Raw genomic sequence first — 19,781 nt, 5'->3', positions numbered from 1 at the left:
GCTTGCAGCAAATTTCCACTAAAACAACATTATTCAACAGAGTTATAAATTGTGATTAAATATACCAATTATACCATAATAATTATCATATAATTGAATGCATTTTTAAATGGAATCCCTTCTGGCTTGAGCTGCCTGGCCAAACCTTACATTATTTACTTTGTAATTGGGCCTTTTAAATGCACCAATTAATGAACTGGTTGAACTAACCACTGAAAAAGCCTTCGCCTAAGATAAGATAGAACTTTGTCTATCCAGAGGGAAATAGTTTGCTTCATAAGTAGTATTGCCAGCATAGCTTCATAAATCTTTAAGTTAATTCAACTGCTGTTAGTGCTGCTAATCAATTTATGTTGTGTGGTCTTAACTAGGAAGTGTGTGGGCGAGACCAAATCAACAAAATTAAATAGCATATGTAGCCAGTGCCAAAGGTATTTAAATGTATGCACTGACATTAAGAATTTCTGTGTTTTCCTGTCCCTCTCCTGTCTAAGGTTGTTAACATGGGAACAATCCTGCATTCTCAATGGACCCTCAGTTCTTTGTACATAGTTAATAATCAAAGACATTGTCTCCATATACATCTGTCAGAGCCAAATGTAACCTTTTCTTTGTCTGCGTGTCTACTTTCCTGTGGATAGAATAGTTGTGTTTTTCATGAAACAAAAGTATAATTTGGAACATATAACTCAAAGCATAAACACAAGGCGCCTTTGGAGTTTATGAGCAGCAAGAGTTGCCTTATAAACACTCTTCTCTCACCAACTACTTTTATATTTTGTTCAATGCAAAAACTCAAGACTTAAAACAGCAGCTGTAGCCCAATTGTAATGATTGATGTAATAAAAGAAGCAATTAAAGCAATTATAAACAGATCGTAGAACGATCTTACATTCCTTGTTGGTTAATTCATAATCTGTATAAGTGGGCGGTGAACTGTTGACACATCAGCTGTGAGTTAATCAAGAAACCTCCATTTCCTCCATTTGTCATATGGATAAATGTTTTCTATTCTGAAGTAATGTAAGCATATGAGATACTACACAAGTTTAGGACAGAAAGAAAAACTTTATTGATGCTTCTCGCACACAAGACAACCTTACAGTTCAATGTACTGTCTTATACAAATTCAAATCTTTCTCCCAGCTGGGCAAAGAGCATCAGAGAAGAAAGTGGTATAAAACATCACACACGCACATGATAGGTGAAGTTAATGTGAAAATGAGATTTCATTCGCACGTTACTTTATTCTTTCATTAAGGCACTGGGGGCAACATTCTCCAGTTACCAGGAGAGACCATGAGAATCTATTTGGCATGCATGAACAAGTTACCCATGGATGCTTTTTCAACAATATCACATTTGGAACTTAAACAAATCCACTTTGGCTTATATATGTATTAATAACAATACCCATTCATCAAATTTCCCCTCTCAGTTGTTTAATTTGAGGCATAGCATCCAGCAATCAGAATTACAACAACACTCAGTCCCACAACTCACCACAAGCAAACAAAATAAAGTCACAAGGCACAACAACAGCAACGATTAAACAATGTATGAAGATGAATTACTCAAACAGGACAGTGTCCCTGTCCCCATCGGAGGAAATTCTCAATGAAATTGCAGACACACGCACGCATTCAATCTCTCTCTCTCTCCCCCTGTCACTTTAACTCTTTCTTGCCTGTCCTCCTCCTGTTGGCCTCCGTACTCTGAGAATGTTATTCTGCAAAGGAGTGTGGGTGGGTTTCCAGGAATTTAAAAAAACAAACACAATTTCACTTTTTCAACCCAATTCTGGAGGGCATGACAGCAAGGTCATCCTAATGCTTGAAACATGGTGTAAGCCAAAACATGTGTATGTCATTGTGACTGACAGACTGAGGGGCCATCTCCACTGTTTGGTATGGCATGCTTAGACGGTAACAAACACAGATATTTAGCTTCTCTCGGTCTTCCACTCTTGTCATTATTCCCTTATAACCATCTCTCTTGTTTTTGTTAGCGAAGCAGAGGCACAGCAGGCAGCAACCAACAGGAGGGGCTGACGGGCCCTTTTAGTTCGTCTTACACAGATCGCATGAAAGCAAATAACATTTACTGATACAGTAAAAAAAGAAAAAGAAAAATCATATATACAGTCACATAATTCTACATTAAACAAAAATCTGTCAAAGTGCACATTGGGGCCCTCAGTTACAGAAAAACAAAATGTTCTACTAAGGAACAGATACATTTAAATACAGGTTGAACCTTAGGAAACAACTATATTAAGGTTAACATTTTCACAGCAATATCTCTAATCTGTCGATAACAATTGCAGTGACTTTTACCGACTGTGATCCTAATTGTCCCAAACCCTTCAGAACTGACCAGAAAATACACATACACACAAGGAGAAATCTGTGGTATCTCCAAGATATATCTTTACATGGAAGTGTAGAAGGAGATGGGCCAAGATCAGTGATGGAGAGTTGTGTTAACATTGGAATTTCTTGGGCAAATTCAATAAATTTGACAACTTCCATATAGACCCAACACATTCAGACCAAGTCGGAAAAGTCATATGCATCCATAACATACGTGTACACTGTTTAATCAGAGCAGTCTTCGAGTTTGATCTACAAAGGCTTCTCACATCTATAAAACCACCCACACACCCAATATATCAATAAACTTATCTTGATACCCAACAGACACGTAAACTAAACTATTACCTATTATACCACAAACATTAAATTATAAAAAATGTAAATACAAACAAGTATAATTTAAAAAAGTAAAAAAAACGAAATTGAAAGTATCAGTAATGTGTGTAATAATAATAATGAAGTAAATCCTAAAGCGACATCAACGTACTTTAGATTGTAAGGTGTCAGCTGATGACACCGCAGGAACAGGGATGACAGAAAACACACGGGAAGCAGACCGAGCTGATAGGTGAAGGGATGTGAAGGGAATAGGAAATACAAGGGAAAAGCTGACTGGAAAAGGAAGCAGGAAATGTGGCGTGTTCGTCCTGAGCGCGGCAGAGGACGCGATATTGTAAAATCTTTGGCTATGCTCTAATATTTGGATACAGCCTCTGCTCTTTATCTCTTAACCTCATGTGGCTCTCTTGGTAATTGGTCATGAGCATTTTGTATTTATGATCACTGATACTGTGGATGAAAAGAACAGCTTGCAGACTGTTTACACCTCATCTTTACCAGGTCATTTGTTAGAAACAAGGGGAAGAGTCAAAAAGCAGAGGGCAGTATGTTGTAGCAATTGTGGGCTTTACTATGCATGGAAATATCTGCTGTGGAGTGCAGGACTTGGAATACTTGCTGGCTAAACATCTGTCAGTCAAAGTACAAATTGATGTTCTCCAGCCAGCTCCAACCTGCTTGTTTTGCCTCAAGGCACTGTTACTGTCCAGGAGCACTGATCACTTCAGCTCATCACCAGGGGGAAATGAGATCATGACTATTTTTTCTGCACAACAATAAAAGCACATAGATAAGAAGGCCACTTAATGGTAATAATTAATAATAAAGTCCCTTTCAGTTACATTTACATTACTTTGATGTAGAAAATCCGGGACACAGAGTCATGACTTGTTATGCAGACCATTATAGGCACTTTGTTTTTTTTAAATGTGGACCATCGCTATTTATGCATAGCACATTTCTTCATGTAACAGATATGTCATGATAATTGCCGAACACCGAAAGAGCATCGTTTCCTCATTAAAGCTATAACTAGGGTACATAACAGCAAAAGATCCACACCACTATACCGAGTACCGCTACATCATGCTGAGTGAAAATAAATTTGCTACAAAAGGTACTAAATGACTTTCTGCTAATTCTAAATAACTATGTGAATGTGAGTTTATGTACTGTCCATGTGGGGGCTTGCAGAGCTGAAAGTTGTGTATTCATGCCACACTGTGCGTGTGTCTGCTCGTGTATTCATTCACGGTCACGGCTTGTAGTACTTTTCGTTGTAGCGGTGGATGGTCACGCAGCCATGGTAAGAGATTGGTCGCGGCATGGCAGCGACCCCTGTGATGATTCCTGTCGACGGGTCATAACAGATGATGGTGTCTGTGGCCTCGCCGTTCTCACCTCTGCCGCCAAGGATGAAGATCTTGCCATTACACACTGACATGCCACAGCTCTCCTTCAGGAAGGATGAGAAAGGAATCAGTGATGGCAACTGTATACAACTCCTGCATTCTTGGAGTTGAAACTAAACAGAGTCTGTTCCTAATAAAACAAGTGTGTAAGTATGTGTAATCTATTACCTGCTTGTTGAAGGTGTAAACCACGTGCATCCAGAAATCCTCTGCAGGGTCATAGCAGAATATGGACTTGGTGAGACCACCGCACACATAGATCAAGTTGTTGAGGGACACTGCTGCGATACAGCGCTTGGCGATGGGGATGTTGGCCCTGAGCAGCCAGCTATCCGTCTCTGGATCATAGCACTGAACCTGTGACATAGTGGAGTTGGTTGGTTGTGCCAAAAGAAAAGACCCAATAACATACAAAAACCAATGACAAAAATCTGTTTAGGAGAATGATACATTCCACTTAAACGTCTTTGATATGTACCATGTGGTGGAAAATATGTGGTTGTGCATCCAATTTATGCATCTTCACTCCCCTTGTTCTCCAATCAACATTCCTTTCATTGCGGCTTTTCCTCAATGTAACCACAGTGATTACAGTGTTATGAACAAAACATGTACAGACATTTAATCCAACCAACAAGGACCTTTGGGCTCAATAAAAAAATTATCTTTCAGGAGATAAACAAGTCAAGAACGGGAGTCTTGACTTTCACGTAGAGTCAACCCCCCCGCGAAGGAGACACAGATTGTTTTGCTAACCATTGTCAGCCTGTTCGCGTGTCTGCACTCACATGTTTTTCTCTGCAAACGTCATCAAACACAGGCTATTCTAAGAAACAGAGAAATCTCCTCAATCTAGACTCAGTTCCTGTGGGGGCCATTGTTTGCCATTTACTCCATCAAAGGATCATTAAATATTCCAAGGACTTTGCATGCACGCCTGCATGTTGGCACTGTTGGCGTCACTATAAATGCTAAAATCTAAGTTTCCTGAGAATGACTGATATCTACATTTCCTCCAGCATCTTGATGCTTTAGTCATTCAGCAAACAGCGTCTGTTTAATGAGATCCTCATTGTTATCTCATTGAGAGAACAAGTTTCCATCTATGACTCATCAGTGACTCAGTAAACCTGAAATATCACACGCTTCATAAACTACTGTAGCATGTGAATAATGATTAAGGATAATGACTAAGGCTGTACACCTAGATATGCCTGCTATGGATCAAACTGAAGCGGCATCATTTAGCCCCATGGTTTCAGTGTTGCCAACCGGTCTTGCTTGACTACAGTAGTATACAGTATTAATTGGCGAGGATTTGTTCCGAATAATTTACTTTTTATGTTCTCTGTTTTCCTTTAATGGACATGGGCCTACACATATTTTTAATTATATACTAAAAGCCCTTGGGGACTATATTTGCATTTTAAGCATGAGGCACTGCCATTTCTTTTTTCCATTAAAACCTATATTTGTCTTAGCCCACCAATTATTTAGATGCAGCATGAAAGCAAAGAGGAAATGCTTTGCCATTTTCTGAAGACTTAAGCTGTCATCAGAGACTGTTATAAGTCTGTCATTTGGAAGCACACATCTGTTTCCCACCTTGTCTGAACAAGTGTTGTCGTCTGGCCCTCCTCCGATCACAAAGAGCTTGCCAGCACAACTGACCACAGCTGGAGAGCTGACTGCCTCTTTCATGGGAGCCACTTCTGTCCAGCGGTTGGAGAAGGAGTCATAACATTCCACGCTGCTCAGGCGACTCTGGCCATCATAGCCACCAACAGCATAGACCTGAGAGAGGACACACAGACACGTATGGAATAGTGGATGACAAATTCGACACCTGATAGTCCCTAAAAGCTTATCACGTAAAGCTGGAGACAGTTTTTTTTAAGTCAAATTCTATTATTATTATTATTATTAATGTTATTATTAATTATAGTTATTAACTTGGAGCCAGATGGTTGAATTTAAGGTCACCATGAGTATGAAAAGTCCATTAGGTTAGAATGAAAGATGATGTATTGCTACTTAGAAGTACCACAACAACATAACAATCCACTGGCACCCTGTCCAGTTTTGGCATCCTGCTGGGGAGTATCTTGGGGTTTTACAGTGGGTCCTGCTATACGTAGACTGGTTCTTGGGACTTGCATCACATTGTCAGGTTGTAAGTCCATGTTATCAATGCAGTGTACACACATAACTGCCAAGTTGACTTCGACCCTTGCAAATGGTAGTGACTACTGGCGCGTTGATCTTGTTGACAAAAGATAGATTGACATGCTAACAATTACCTTTCAATTACACATACTACCCTCCTGGATTGTAAATGATTGCCTAGTAGTAAACACATATCGGGAGGAAGTGCTGCTAGGAATGGAATAAAAAAAAATAGGTCAAGGGAAATGAAAAATTTGACTTTACTGATTAACAAAGACTTAAAGGAGATCACGTGCAAGAAATTCACACTGGCAGTAATACTGGTTCAAATGAACACCAGACTACTGATCAACAGGCTGGTTTTATGCAACTGAATACCTTCGGGCTGTTCCTGTCTTCCTCAAAACATACAGCACAAACGTCGAGAGAGTGAGACAGAGAGACAGACAGAAAGGAGAAAAAGGAGAACAAAAATAAAGGAAGAAATGACACGAATATTTACACACTGCACCCGAGTTTGTTGGCAACACTCCCACCTTTCTTAACGGATACAGAGGGAAAACACCTCAACGAACCCATTCACTCAAATCCACAGGTGTGTTTTCAGAGACAACAGCAAACTGATCTTGCCGCCACTAGGACACTTACTCACATAATGGGAGCATAGGCATGTGGAGCAGTTGTAAACAGTTCAATTGAAAATGTTGATGCTGCAGATAAAAACCTGAATACTATGTGGCACAGAGATAAAGGAAATCAAGCGCAGACCATGTATAACAGACGTTAAAGAGAGCTGGGGGGTGTTGGCACTGAATCACGCTTTTGTTTACTTTCACTGCTCCACACTCGCATGACGAGCACACCGCATGGTCCAAATACACCACAGCAAAGCACAATGTGTGGCTATTGCACAAACGCTCATGGGGGGGGGGGGGGGGGGTTGGCATTATGACAGATGAGAACAGTTGCAAAAACAAGAACGAGCGGTGACCTAGTTTTGCTTATACTGTATGGAAAAAAGACAAGTCTAACGGGGCTTAACAGAATACATGTTTGTGTGTGAATAAAAACAAAACCAAATAGTTCTTGTGCCTACTGGGTATGCATATTAGATGAATAATTGAGTAATAGAAATCAACAGTGAGGTCTTTGTGTGCAAGCATTATCATCTGTGCATGCTCATTGCACAAAGCTTGTTGACAACAATGGGGCTTTCTTCCCCATACATGCGACTGAAGTGCGGCACATCAAAAACGGGAAATTATAGGCTGAATGAGGAAATGACTGGGTACACACCACAGCCAGTAGAGGAACGAGAAGAAAGAGGAGGAACCCCAAGAGACACAAACATGTTTAAGATAATCTCTCATCAGTTTGAAAAGTTGAGGAGAAATAGTCCGCAATGTGCTACAACTGTGACGGACAAGACAGACAAAGAGACCCCAGAGAGCTAATATCAAAAAGACTGAACACCTTCCCCTAGACAGAAAAGGTCTCCATCTGCAATAGTGCCAATCATGCCATTGGTTCCAAGTACATGATTAAGCTAAATGTGGGTCTGTCAAATAAATGGAGAGAGAAAGAATTTCAAAAAGAATAAAATAAGCGAAAGATTGAAATGCAGGAGGAGATGGCTGAAAAGCAGAGGACTATACCACATGTGTGTGATAGATAGAGGAAGTGGTCAGAGACAAGAGCTTCTCCTGGGACTTAATGGCTCCAAGGAATGTGTTTTTCAGGAAAGGGGGGGGAGAGAGAGAGAGAGAGAGAGAGAGAGAGAGAGAGAGAGAGAGAGAGAGAGAGAGAGAGAGAGAGAGAGAGAGAGAGAGAGAGAGAGAGAGAGAGAGAGAGAGAGAGAGAGAGAGAGAGAGAGAGAGAGAGAGAGACATATAGATACATTATGTACAAGCACATACAGAAATGTATATGAATAAGAGCCATAGGTACTTAAGCATTTCTGTCCTGAGGGCGTTCAACAACGCATCTTTAGGTCTTTCAAAGTAAGCCAAAGTTTGGCGAGTTCAAACTTGACAGGCTTTCTGTAACGTCCCATCACTGCAAAGCCATGCTGAACTGCAGCCAAATCAGTCTAAGTTGTTTTCAGCACACTTTGATCTATGAGTTTGAGGTTAATTACTGACTTTTCAGACAATGACAATGTTCAGCTGATAACCTCATTGTTTTTGATGATAAATATGAATTTTGTTACTGCAGCTCTATGTGCTTTTTTTGGAAGCCTCAGTCCAACACACACTAGTGTGGCCACAACAGGACTCCAGCAACCAAACAATGTTTGCACAATTGCTGCAGATGACAATGGCTCACTTGTGTCATTTCCTAACTGCAGTGAAAAGTGAATAAAGCATTGTTTTAGCGCAAGCCTCCAGCCCTACTTCTTGTGAAATTATGTCTTTTACTAGAGTGTTTTCTTATACAGATGATGGCAAATGATGACACTTGTGTGGCTGAGTGCTGTTTATGCTTTGCCTGAAAGAAAGTTGGGACACGTTCCACTTTACACTTAACTCATAACAGATATTTAAAGATCTTAAACCTTTCATGACGGATACATGCCATACTATAATCAGTGGTCAACACTTGGTTAAAAGACTATCATAATGCACATAAACACACAATCACATGACATGACTGACTTGAATATCTAGTTTGAAAATGTTACCAGACAAACACTATGTCACTAGAAAGCAGCAAACCAGAGGAAATAAAAATCTACTTTCAAGTCACTGTATCCATGTGTCAGATTATGCCAATGTGTGGATAACCCAGTGGGTGTTCACATACTCATGTAGCTATGTGCGTGATTGAGTGGAGCCAAATGAAGCACGATATGGGCTAGTGAACTGGGCTACTCCTAAACATGGAAGTGTGAGGCAATGGCACGCATCCATTAAACTCTCAAGTGACCTCAAACAGGAATGTCCACCTGGCACCATACAGGCTATGAATAGATGTTGCTGAAGAGCAGAGGAGTGATTCAAGGATCAGTGATCACGCCACATGTAGGCATAAACATTACTCCAACATTACAGACGATCTTGTGGATCAATTGTAACATATGAAAGAAGCAAACAAACAATGATTTCACTCGGCGTGCAAGTACTTAATGGGTGAATCAGCCGGACTGTTCCATTAGGTGCAGGTTTTGTTTATATGCCCGTTTTAAATATCGGCAAACTTCCTACTCGCTGTTGAAGCTTGTTCATGTGTATCCAGGATATGTGAGATGAGGTAGTACAAACCCAAGGAAACAAGGCTGTGCTTCACATACAAGGACAAAGACGTATTGCTCCATGTCACAAGGTGTCCATAAGAGCCAGTGATCAGCAGGAAGCAGACACTGAAAACTCCCACTATAATCTTCTTCTGTCACAGACAAGTAAATGATGGCTAAGACTACTGACTGTCAATCAGCATTATATATGTTGAGCTTCAGCTATGTTTGAAAACACATTCCTTTAAGCTTACAGCTTTAAGTATGAGTAACAGGGATAGAATGGGACTTAAGATTGTGAAAAGGACACAAAAAGTGCCTCTCCTTCACTATGTAAAATGTACAACCCCCAAGTCACAACAAATGTGTGCAATAACATATTGCTGCAGTGTTATGCCAGCCCCCTGTCTACAGTGTCGGTCCAGAAGGGGTTTTTGCATATGTACACACAAGCTACAATATTTGCCCAACTGTCAAACCATACTGGAAGAGTACAGTGTGTCTGTGAGAGAAGGAAATACACCTAATGGGGCCTAGGATTCATTAATATAGCTGAAAGAAATGCGACTGGTTCTGAGGTCAGTCTTTACCTTGCCGAGTAGAACCCCCATCTTGTGTCTCCAGCGGCCTTTGTTGAGAGACGCCACTCTGATCCACAGGTTGAGCTGCGAGTTATACATCCACACATCCCTGCTGTTGATGCGACCACCTATAACACAACAAAGACATGGGTTACACCACTCGCAGTTCAGTTTGAAGCCACTGAGCCGAAAATGTAAAGTAAATCAGTAAAGATTCTTCTTTTAAAATCATGATGACCTCATTAGTCTAAAAACAAACCAACCTAGATCTTGGCAAACATCCAAGTGTAACGTCTTTGGTGTGTTAGTGTCTTATCTAACTTTGACCTTAGCTTTGTCCCCAGGGATCAGAGAGTAAATATGTTTCTCTAAGTAAACACACACACACTATACTATAATTCTTCCAATGAATGCATAGACATTGTTCACAAAACACGCTTTAGGCAACTCTTAGGATACACAGATGCAGACATTCACAATCAGGATCTTAAGTTGGGAACAAAATACAGCCCTCGGCTATGTTTTGCCTCAAACACAAACAGTTTTTCTTCTTTTCCACCCTTTTTATTGCAGCTGTAGAGTGCAACAACATTCAACAGTTAGTCGGCCATTTTAACATGTGACCCAGACACATTTTTAACAAGACCCGACATGACCCCCTTTTTCAACCCTACACACAACCCTAACCCTAACCCACACACACCTGTGAGGAAAGCCAAACTAATCTTTAAAAACACAAATGGGTAAGACTGACCAAGTTTAACGTTGTAGAAGGGGGAATGTAAATACAATGTGATACAATACAGGTCAACCAAGCAAAAGCTATGTTGAAACACAGCAGTCTCAAGATTAAATGTAAAGGGGGAAAGACAGCTCAAAAACAAGGGACGAACAGAAGTGGAATATGAGCTTGTATCTGACAATAAGCTTAGAAGTGTGCTCGAGAGTGTGTTACTTGTGTGGGTGCAGCATAGATACAGACCAGACTCACACACAAACAACAAAGAGAGTGACACAGAGTGTGTTATTTCGCACAGGGACTTAAATTGATTTCACATAAATGATAATAGTTGATATAATACAAAATATGAAAATTAACAAGAGCACTCATGCCTTCAATCACACCTCCCCCTTGATCGACTCGGACTGTCTGATTGCGGAAATCAAGTAGTGTTGTTGTTGTGTTGGTGTCTGCTGTTTTCCAATTGGGTGTTTCCTTTTTACAGATCACATGTTTGATGTTTTGGAGCAACATTAAATGCATAATGAGTAATGAAGGCATAATTACAAAATTGCCAGAGCAAAGGCATCTATGTCTTTGTATTCTAATGCACACAAAGTGGAAATCGTTTCATATTTTTCAAAAAGGTAACCGATTTATGTAATAATTAATAAATAAAAAAAGACAGGAAAATTTGCTACAGTAGAGCACCTTTAAATCATATTTTATGACATACAGAATAGAGAGATAAAAGAGACATGAGAAGGATGTCTGTCTGGAAAGTCAAGGGGCCAGACAGTCTGCTTGCCTTAAGGCTTCTGCTGTTTGAGAATAGTTACATGAAAGGAGGTTGACATATAGATAAACACGCCAAAGATATCCATGCAAATATACATGTAGAATGTTTATGAAACAAACTACTACCTTCCAAAGTGGACTCGTCTCATTTTAAATTTAGTTTATCAAGTTCAACCAGCTCAATAACCATTCATAGGAACCCGGAAGAATTAACTGAAAGGTCCCAGTATGGCTTGTTTGGCAGCTTTGTGACATTTAAACACTGCCTACGTTGCAAGCAGTTTTATTGTCAATTGTAATGATCAAGTTCAATGTGCTCATTTAATTCATAACCTGTGAGGTGGCAAACACATGTTTTGCTGCTTTCAATTCATTCAGTAGAGCCAGCATAGAGCAATTTATTTCATGTTATTGTATATTCTGCCAGTATTATAAAGTAATCAAAGTCAATTCTGTCACTAGAATTCTAGATCGGACAAAGATGATGATTAAAATGTCCGGTGGCCCTGTGTCGAGACAGAAGACGCAGCTAACTGCAGCTGTGTTACAAGGGGTGAAGAGGGGAAGCAGAATGAAAATGGAGCAAAGAGGAGGATATGCCCTGAAGCAATTCCAGGTATTGTTGATACATGAGTTGAGCGTGTATGTGTCTACAGTATGGAGTGAGAGAGAGCGAGTGAGAGAGAGAGAGAGAGCTTTGTTGACTTTTCCAGAGACTGCTTGCGGGTATATTGATAGCACACGTGAGGACTTAGCAGTCCACACATGAAAAAACACACTCTTGCTCAAGGGGAAAACTGTTTTCATTAGATCCCCATATCATTTTTTCCACCTATTTCACCACTTGTTTGTCCCAGGTCTTTCCCTGTAGTCAACTTTGTCAACTTTGCCATGTAGCTAATGAAAATCATGTTGAAACATGAGCAAATCTAATAGGTACATCTTATCCTCCTGTCATATTCCTTCTTCCCTCCTCCCAGACAGCCAAATAGAAATCCATCCTACAGAAAATACATTTGTATCAATGTTTGGCATTGAGCTTTTGGCTTTGGTAGTGACCATTACCCTGCTCTCATTATTCAGCATGGATTTCTCATTCTTTTTTTACATCAAAGGGGGTTTGAGTCACATTTGGAACATGTAGTGTTAAATAAAACACTGAACAATAATGACTTGGAACCACAAATAGATGTTTTGGATGAGAGAAAGGAGATCCTAGAAAGCTCATACAGCCCGGTGACCCTGCAGAGTGGCCAATAAAAACAGAGAGAAAGTTCAACCTGGCCCGCCCTCAGTACTGAGCCAGGAGAGTGCATCCAAATGACGCATATTTTCCTTCAACTTAAGCAGGCCGTGGCTGTAACAAAATAACACCAGCCACCTCAACGCCACCATGGCCTTTCCTGCCAGTCAAGCAAAAAATGTGATTGCAAGTCAGGCACAGAGATGGATAGTGTTCTCATGTGTCCACTCCAAATGCCTTCTTTTCTAGGATGGCACAATTATACAGTGAAAAGGGTCACAGTCCGGTACAGATACATTTTAAAGATATTAACGAAGTCACACATTACCATTAAAGTGTTGCCAGGTAGTGTAGTGTGTTTCTTACCTGACACCAGTATGTCATTGCGAAGGGCGCAGACAGCATACTCTGACTTGGTGAATTCTGGCAGTTTGGCCAGTGATTTCCAATCTCCTGTGACTGGGTCATAGCATTCAGTGTAGGGCAGATTGAAGCCCCCCACCCTCTCACAGCCCCCAACCACCACAATCACCTCAGAGTAGCCCGTCGACCTGCATGGAAAGAAACAGGAAAAAGGGAGGGAGGAGGGAGGAGCGGGGAGAGAGATGGGGGAGATGCACAACACAAATAAAGCAATTGTTATTACCCAAACAAAGTAGATTCTGATATTGGAATGCACTATTGCAACTATGGGGTCTAATCAAGTAACTGTTGTAGGCCCATGCATGTAGCATGAAACCGCATTTAGTTTCTCATTAGACGTTGACATTCATGTCAGGGCTGCAACAGCAGTTTCCTCTGACAAAGGCTTACTTATCTTGAAGGCAAAGTTCAATTCTGAATAGAAGCATCAATCCACGGTACAACAATAACAAACTAGGACTAGGACTGGACTTAAGCTAAATTTCCATGTTGACAATGCTTTCCTAACAGGCTGTTCAAAACATATTCTGTGGATATGATGTCATTTCCTTTGGGGGAATCTAATGAACTGCAGCTTGATTTCTTATTATACCGATTAGAAATCCCGATACTGTATAAAGACTTGTAGCCAATTCTGTGCATGGAAATCCTAGTAAGCTCTGCATACCACTGCCAATGCAGCCCCAAAGTATGTTTTTCTGCGCTCCCACATTCCTCTGTCTGCTTATAAAACGGGATTAAATATGCGTGAGACATGGTGGGATGATCAGGACTGAGACATGTGCTTGTACAGATTTTGGCAGAACATTGCTTTATGCATGTTTGTATCTATTAAAGTGCACATGCCCATGACTGATGAGACTCTAGAGAGAAGAGGGCCCAGACGCAGACACGGAAGCGAGAGAATCAGACATCTGTTTGAAGCAGACGATGATTGGCCCTCAGGGGGAACAGGGCAGACAATGTGGTACTAACTGCCTGCCTGCCTGCCTTACCGATCTGATCAGATTTGCCTGGATACTGACACCATGTGCCTGAAAAACACGTAGCACAGCCTTACTAACTGCCACCCTGTCCTTTTTTAACTGAACCCCTGCTGCTGGTCCAACACAGAAAGAGCAGCTGCTGTTTGCACGTCACGCTGCTGTATGGTCTGTATTGTGTCTTACTCGCAGAGGTTTCAGTCAACACCAGCTTTTGTGCTACAAATATCAAATTATAAACCAGTTCTCTAACAATAAACACCTGAAATAAAAGATCTTCTAGCAATGGGTGTAAAAAAAGGTGAGTACACTAGAAGCTCAAACACACCAGCGAGGTGACTTACACTGCTGGTATGATAACAAGACTCAACACTTCATGATTGCTGCTGCTTGCATCATATTTTTTTTCTTTTCTTTCCAGCAAAAGAGTCTGAGTATGAACATGTTCTCCCTTCTTCTTAATCATACAGTTTGATTTCAGAATAGAGCTACAAAAACAACTCTCTTAGTCACAGGCAGCTTTATCTGTTTGCCAAGTTATGATCTTCTTACGCCCTCCCCTCCTCTGTTTGTCTGACACACACACACACACACACACACACACACACACACACACACACACACACACACACACACACACACACACACACACACACACACACACACACACACACACACACACACACACACACACACACACACACACACACACACACCTGCCAGAGCCATAGGGGATCAAACTGACTAAGCACTTTGAATGATGTGCTTGCTAACGTTAACCCAGTGAACTTAAAGAAGGCCAGAGGCAGATCAAACAAAATGTGTTTCCTTTTCTTCGGGGAAAAAATATCAGTTTTGGATTATATTTATATTTGGATTATTAAGAAAATATGACCGTTTTTGACCTTTTGACTGCAGCACACAAACAATTCTTCCTTTACCTAAACATTGTGTGACTTCATGTGTGTTCTGACCCTGAATTGACTCATGGGGAACTCTCATTGCCCAGCTCTGTTTTTTTGTAAATAAAGAGTTATTTATGGTTCTATCATTGAAAAGCCTCATTCAGAAGACATTTCAGTGGCAACAGATGACTCCGTTTCTTTCTTACTTCACAGAACTATAGCCTATGAATTGACTCTTCCTTGTTTTTTCTTCTTCACCACAGCCTATGATGGGGTATTGTAGTTGCCTACACTACTGTTTGACATCAACCTTTTACATCCCTCTTTCCTTTTCTCTTTCTCTCTCTTCTTTCCCCCCTCTTTTTGTATAAAAACAAATATCCAAAATGTCCAATAACTGTATGAGCACTGTAGTGTCAAATGCTTGCTTCAATAAAAAAATATACAACACTCAAAGATAAGATGGAAAAAAAGGAAGACATTTCAGTGGGTAAAAACTGATGTTACCTGCGTGGGCGGGTTCTGGGTGACATCATCTCGTTGCCCAGCACATGATAGCGCCTGGCCTCATGGAGAAGTTGGTAGCACTCGGGAGCGTTCTGGATAAGCTGGTCTCCCTCCACTGTCTGGACAAAGTAGTTGGGGTGCAACAGTGGCAGGCGCACATGGTGTAGTAGTTCCTTGAGCAAGGGCTTCCTGGGCTCCACAGTGTGGTACACCCATCGCATCACCGACTCAAACACCAACTCCTCCTTTCCAACAGACAGTTCATCGCTGCAAATGTACTCTTCCAGTTCCTCCCTGTGCAGGTCCAGGAACTCCTCATGTTGAGCCACCTCTGCGAAGTTGGCCAGGGCAAAGTTGCGGCAACGACTTGCAAGCTGCTTGAGGGAATGGGCAGCTGCAAAGCGTTGGATACCCAGACAGTTGCACGGGTCCAGCTGGTCCTCCAAGAACTTAGCACAGGCATCACGCAGTGTGTAGATCTGGAAGAGGCTGGAGGTCTCGAAGAGGAACTGGACATTCTCAGTGGTGATCTTTGCACGGCCAGTGTAAACATAGCTGAGGAAGGAGTCCATCGCCTCGGCCAGAATGCCATTTATCTCGACCAGCATCTCACGGCTCTCGCGGTGATCATTGCAGAACATTGCTCTGAAGTAGGAAGAGCATGCAGAGAGCACGGCGCGGTGGCAGGGGAACTCACGGCCCTGCACGCTGATGACCACATCAGTGAACAGGCGGCAATCACGGAACTCATTGAACACCTGGAGGATGGCGTCTGAGTGGGATGCACCAGAGCAGAAGTCCAAGACATCCTGACTGGCCAAAGTTTTGGAATCGTTCTCAAATACCTTGGAAGACAGCAACATGTAACATAAAGAGATTACTATTTGTGACTTTCTTCAGCATAGATGAAACACAGAAGCTAGAAATGCTGGTTTCCTTTGGCGGCACCTTGCGTTTGACAGCTGGTGAGTCCCGTATCCCAGAGTCTTCCCTGTTTAGCCTTCTGCCCAGAATTAAGACCATGGCTGCCACCTTCAAAGTAGATGTTCTCCCAACCTTAAGATGACCTGGGAATAGAATAGACAGCGGATAATTACTTGAAAGAACTTGAAAATGACTGATGATGAAAATGATTGATGCTAACAGTGGCACCCTATCATGTATGGTAAGAGTAAATCACCAGGAAAAGGCTTGTGAATGTAGTAAGTGGATCGTGGGAGTGGGACATGGTGAGATCAATAAATAATCCTAGACCCCACTGGGTTGTTTAAATAGCTTTTGCTGTCTTCCACCATAGTTGCGTAGAAACAATTGTTAAAAGGAATAAAATCTGAGCTGCACACACAATCTGGTCCTCCTGCTCAGTTCATGTGAAACAGTTGTGCCCTGCAGCACAATGAAATGACTGAGGGAAGATGACAAAGGGTTATTGGCGGGTAAAAGGGAAATGGGTTGAGCAACGGTTGAGGGCCGAACCTATATGTCAGTCACGTTTGTTTTGAAGAGTGGGGGAAGGGATCCTGTGAGACAACTAACTACACCATCATGGTCTGAACAACAAACTACAAAGCCAGAGCCAATGATGACCTCAACACATGTGATTAAGATAAGCAGAGCGGGATAAATTAATTTTAGCATCAAAGACATTTAAGACAGAATTCTACAAGTATCAAACTTTATGAACTGATATGATTACTATTGATTTAAAAGTAGAAGAATCACAAAGCTCTTATCTAAGGTCTCTGGGCTCATGAAAATGATGGGTTTGGCCATTGCTTAAGTGAGGAAGTGTTTTGTGATATTTTTTATCTTGGCTCAGAGGAGTCGTCCTGTTCACGTGTGTTGCAGTTTGCTGACAACAGCACCTCCTTGAAAGCAGCTCAGATATGGCAGACAGGTTTGACCAGAGGAGTCTGAGGGATGACGGAACATGTGTTTTCACCAAGAACCACGGGGCCGATCTGACTGTGATACCAATGTATAAGAATAAACAATATACAAGGCTGAAGCTGACGATTATTTTTAATTTGCTATGTGTTATTGTGTGAAGTGCAAGGGATAAATTCCTTGCATAGGCTTCCAGAGAAAAATGTGGCATATTCAAAATTATTGGCTTATTTTGACCAACAACAAACAAATACTTTTTCAGCGCTAAAAAAACAACAACATTTTGACTATTTTGTTAAAAAAATTCCATTGTTTACGTGTTTATTTTATGAGTTGAGACTGGGAATTAAACATTGTATTAGCATAGAGCAAAAAACGTATATCGTTGGCGTGTATGGACAGAAAAAAACAAAAATACAGAAAACAAGAGTGTTCCGGTTTATCAGAAAAACAATCATGCTCAAGTATGTAAGGTTCCCCAGCAACATGCTATCGTAAAATCAATATATATTTCTAAATTCAACAGGCATAATTTCTCACATCCTCTCGTGTTATGGGAAACAGTACCTTATTCAGAAGTTTCCAGATGAGGCTTCCTCTTCAGCTCCAAGTGGATAAAAGTAAAAAAAAAAAAAATAAGACCGTTAATATTAGTCGGTATTCTCTATACAATAAGGTGTCGAATTATTATGTCAAACTACGCAGGCTGTTATTCGGCACAGACATTTTGACTTTGTGGTGTTGTTGGCAAAGACAAAGAGCTCTAACTAACTGTAAACACTGACGCCGTATATACTTGTCAGGCCTGAAAATAAATCCGGCCCCTCCAGCGCAGTCAGCTGGCGGCCGTGGTGCATTCTGGGTAATGTTGTATATAAAGCCGCACTGCTCTTTACTAAGCCTAAAACTGAACATCATTTCCCATGTGCCCCGGGCTCTCCACGTGGCTGTTCTTTGTTTGCAAACAAACTCTACTTTTAGACGAGAAAAAAGTTGAAACCTGAAGTGAGAGCGATTGAGCAACACGAGCAGAGACAATAACATGTCGGTGTTTTTCGTGCACTGATAGTTATGGGCGGTTAGTTTTGAGGCGGTCTTGGCTCTACTTTACCCACAAACGTCATACTTAACACTCAAAATAACAATGAAACCACCATAGGGCATATACAGTACTCCACGTGCCAGCATGAAATGTAGTTGTTTTGTAGTTATGTGTAAAATCAGCCTGATAGTAAACAGCGTGGTATTAAACAAAGAGATGGTGTAATGTGATCCCATCGGGCACGTGAAAGAAGGACGAAACACAACATGCACACGTTTTTTTCAGGTGAGGAGGGAGGAGGAGATTGAATAAAGAATGTCCCAACTTCCTCAATAGCAAAGTATTCGTGAGATCTTTCTGAAAAGCTCCAACACGTGTTCTGTACACAGCTTTGAACTTCGTAGTTTCAGGGAGAATTATACGATTTTTGTAAAATATTTCTCTTATGGACGATCAGTAAGGGAGTATATACACACATAGGTAACAGTTAGTACACATGGCCCAACATGATACATAACCCTGAAGCCTTTTATTATCAATGTGCAAACATGTTCCACATAATGAACTTATTACCAGTTAGAATTATGAGTAAGCAAAAGCTTTCATAGATAGATAGATAGATAGATAGATAGATAGATAGATAGATAGATAGATAGATAGATCCCCTTGGGGAAATTCAGGCAGCTTGCAATCAAACAAAGCCATGTAACCAAAGAGGACACTTCACACAGTTTTTTCAGGATGATGTCAAACAGCAGTAGCTACAGATTGCATTGTAGGCTGTGGCGAAGAAAAAAAAGAAAGGCTAAACAAAGAGAAGATAATTCACCCAAAGACCTAACCCATCCCAGCAGTCACACAACCCCACATTCACACAACCCCATCCTGGCCCGCCTAGGATAGTGAGAAATAGTGAGAAAAAAAGTGAACTGTTCTGTGTTCAGGTTTTTAGTCTGACATAACCTGCAGAGCTGTAAAGTAGGAAAGAAATGGTTGCTCTGATAGAACTTATCAGTGTGACCCTTCATAGTGTACTTGAGGGAGGGGTAAGGGATTTCGATTGCAGAAGCAGGCAGTGTCTAGCAAGCAGAGAGGTGATCTTTTTTTTTTGGGCAGTGTTTATCAATATGATGAGAGGGATGAACCTGCGTTCCCAATATAGTGGAC

At 41.1% G+C, this 19,781-nt stretch overlaps 1 protein-coding gene across 2 annotated transcripts; it reads right to left on the bottom strand.

Annotated features, from left to right (window-relative positions):
• Positions 1–1,059: 1,059 nt before the first annotated feature.
• On the bottom strand, positions 1,060–18,379 carry klhl24a (kelch-like family member 24a). 2 transcript variants are annotated; one of them, XM_076144596.1, is made up of 8 exons: positions 18,140–18,379; positions 16,634–16,752; positions 15,686–16,530; positions 13,234–13,418; positions 10,115–10,233; positions 5,732–5,920; positions 4,295–4,483; positions 1,060–4,170 (listed from the first exon to the last, which is right to left on the bottom strand). In XM_076144596.1, exons 2-8 carry the CDS (start codon positions 16,706–16,708, stop codon positions 3,970–3,972), a joined length of 1,803 nt encoding a protein of 600 aa, XP_076000711.1. In that variant the 5' UTR covers positions 16,709–16,752; positions 18,140–18,379; the 3' UTR covers positions 1,060–3,969. The 2 variants fall into 2 exon arrangements, with proteins under 2 accessions (XP_076000711.1, XP_076000709.1); XM_076144594.1 differs by having other exon boundaries at positions 16,634–16,741.
• Positions 18,380–19,781: the final 1,402 nt, after the last annotated feature.

Source organism: Genypterus blacodes, unplaced genomic scaffold, assembly GCF_046128005.1.
Source record: "Genypterus blacodes isolate CSIRO-AG114 ecotype Tasmania unplaced genomic scaffold, CSIRO-AGI_Gbla_v1 ptg000029l_1, whole genome shotgun sequence".
Taxonomy (NCBI): domain Eukaryota; kingdom Metazoa; phylum Chordata; class Actinopteri; order Ophidiiformes; family Ophidiidae; genus Genypterus; species Genypterus blacodes.
This window is presented reverse-complemented; position numbering and strand designations above follow the sequence as displayed.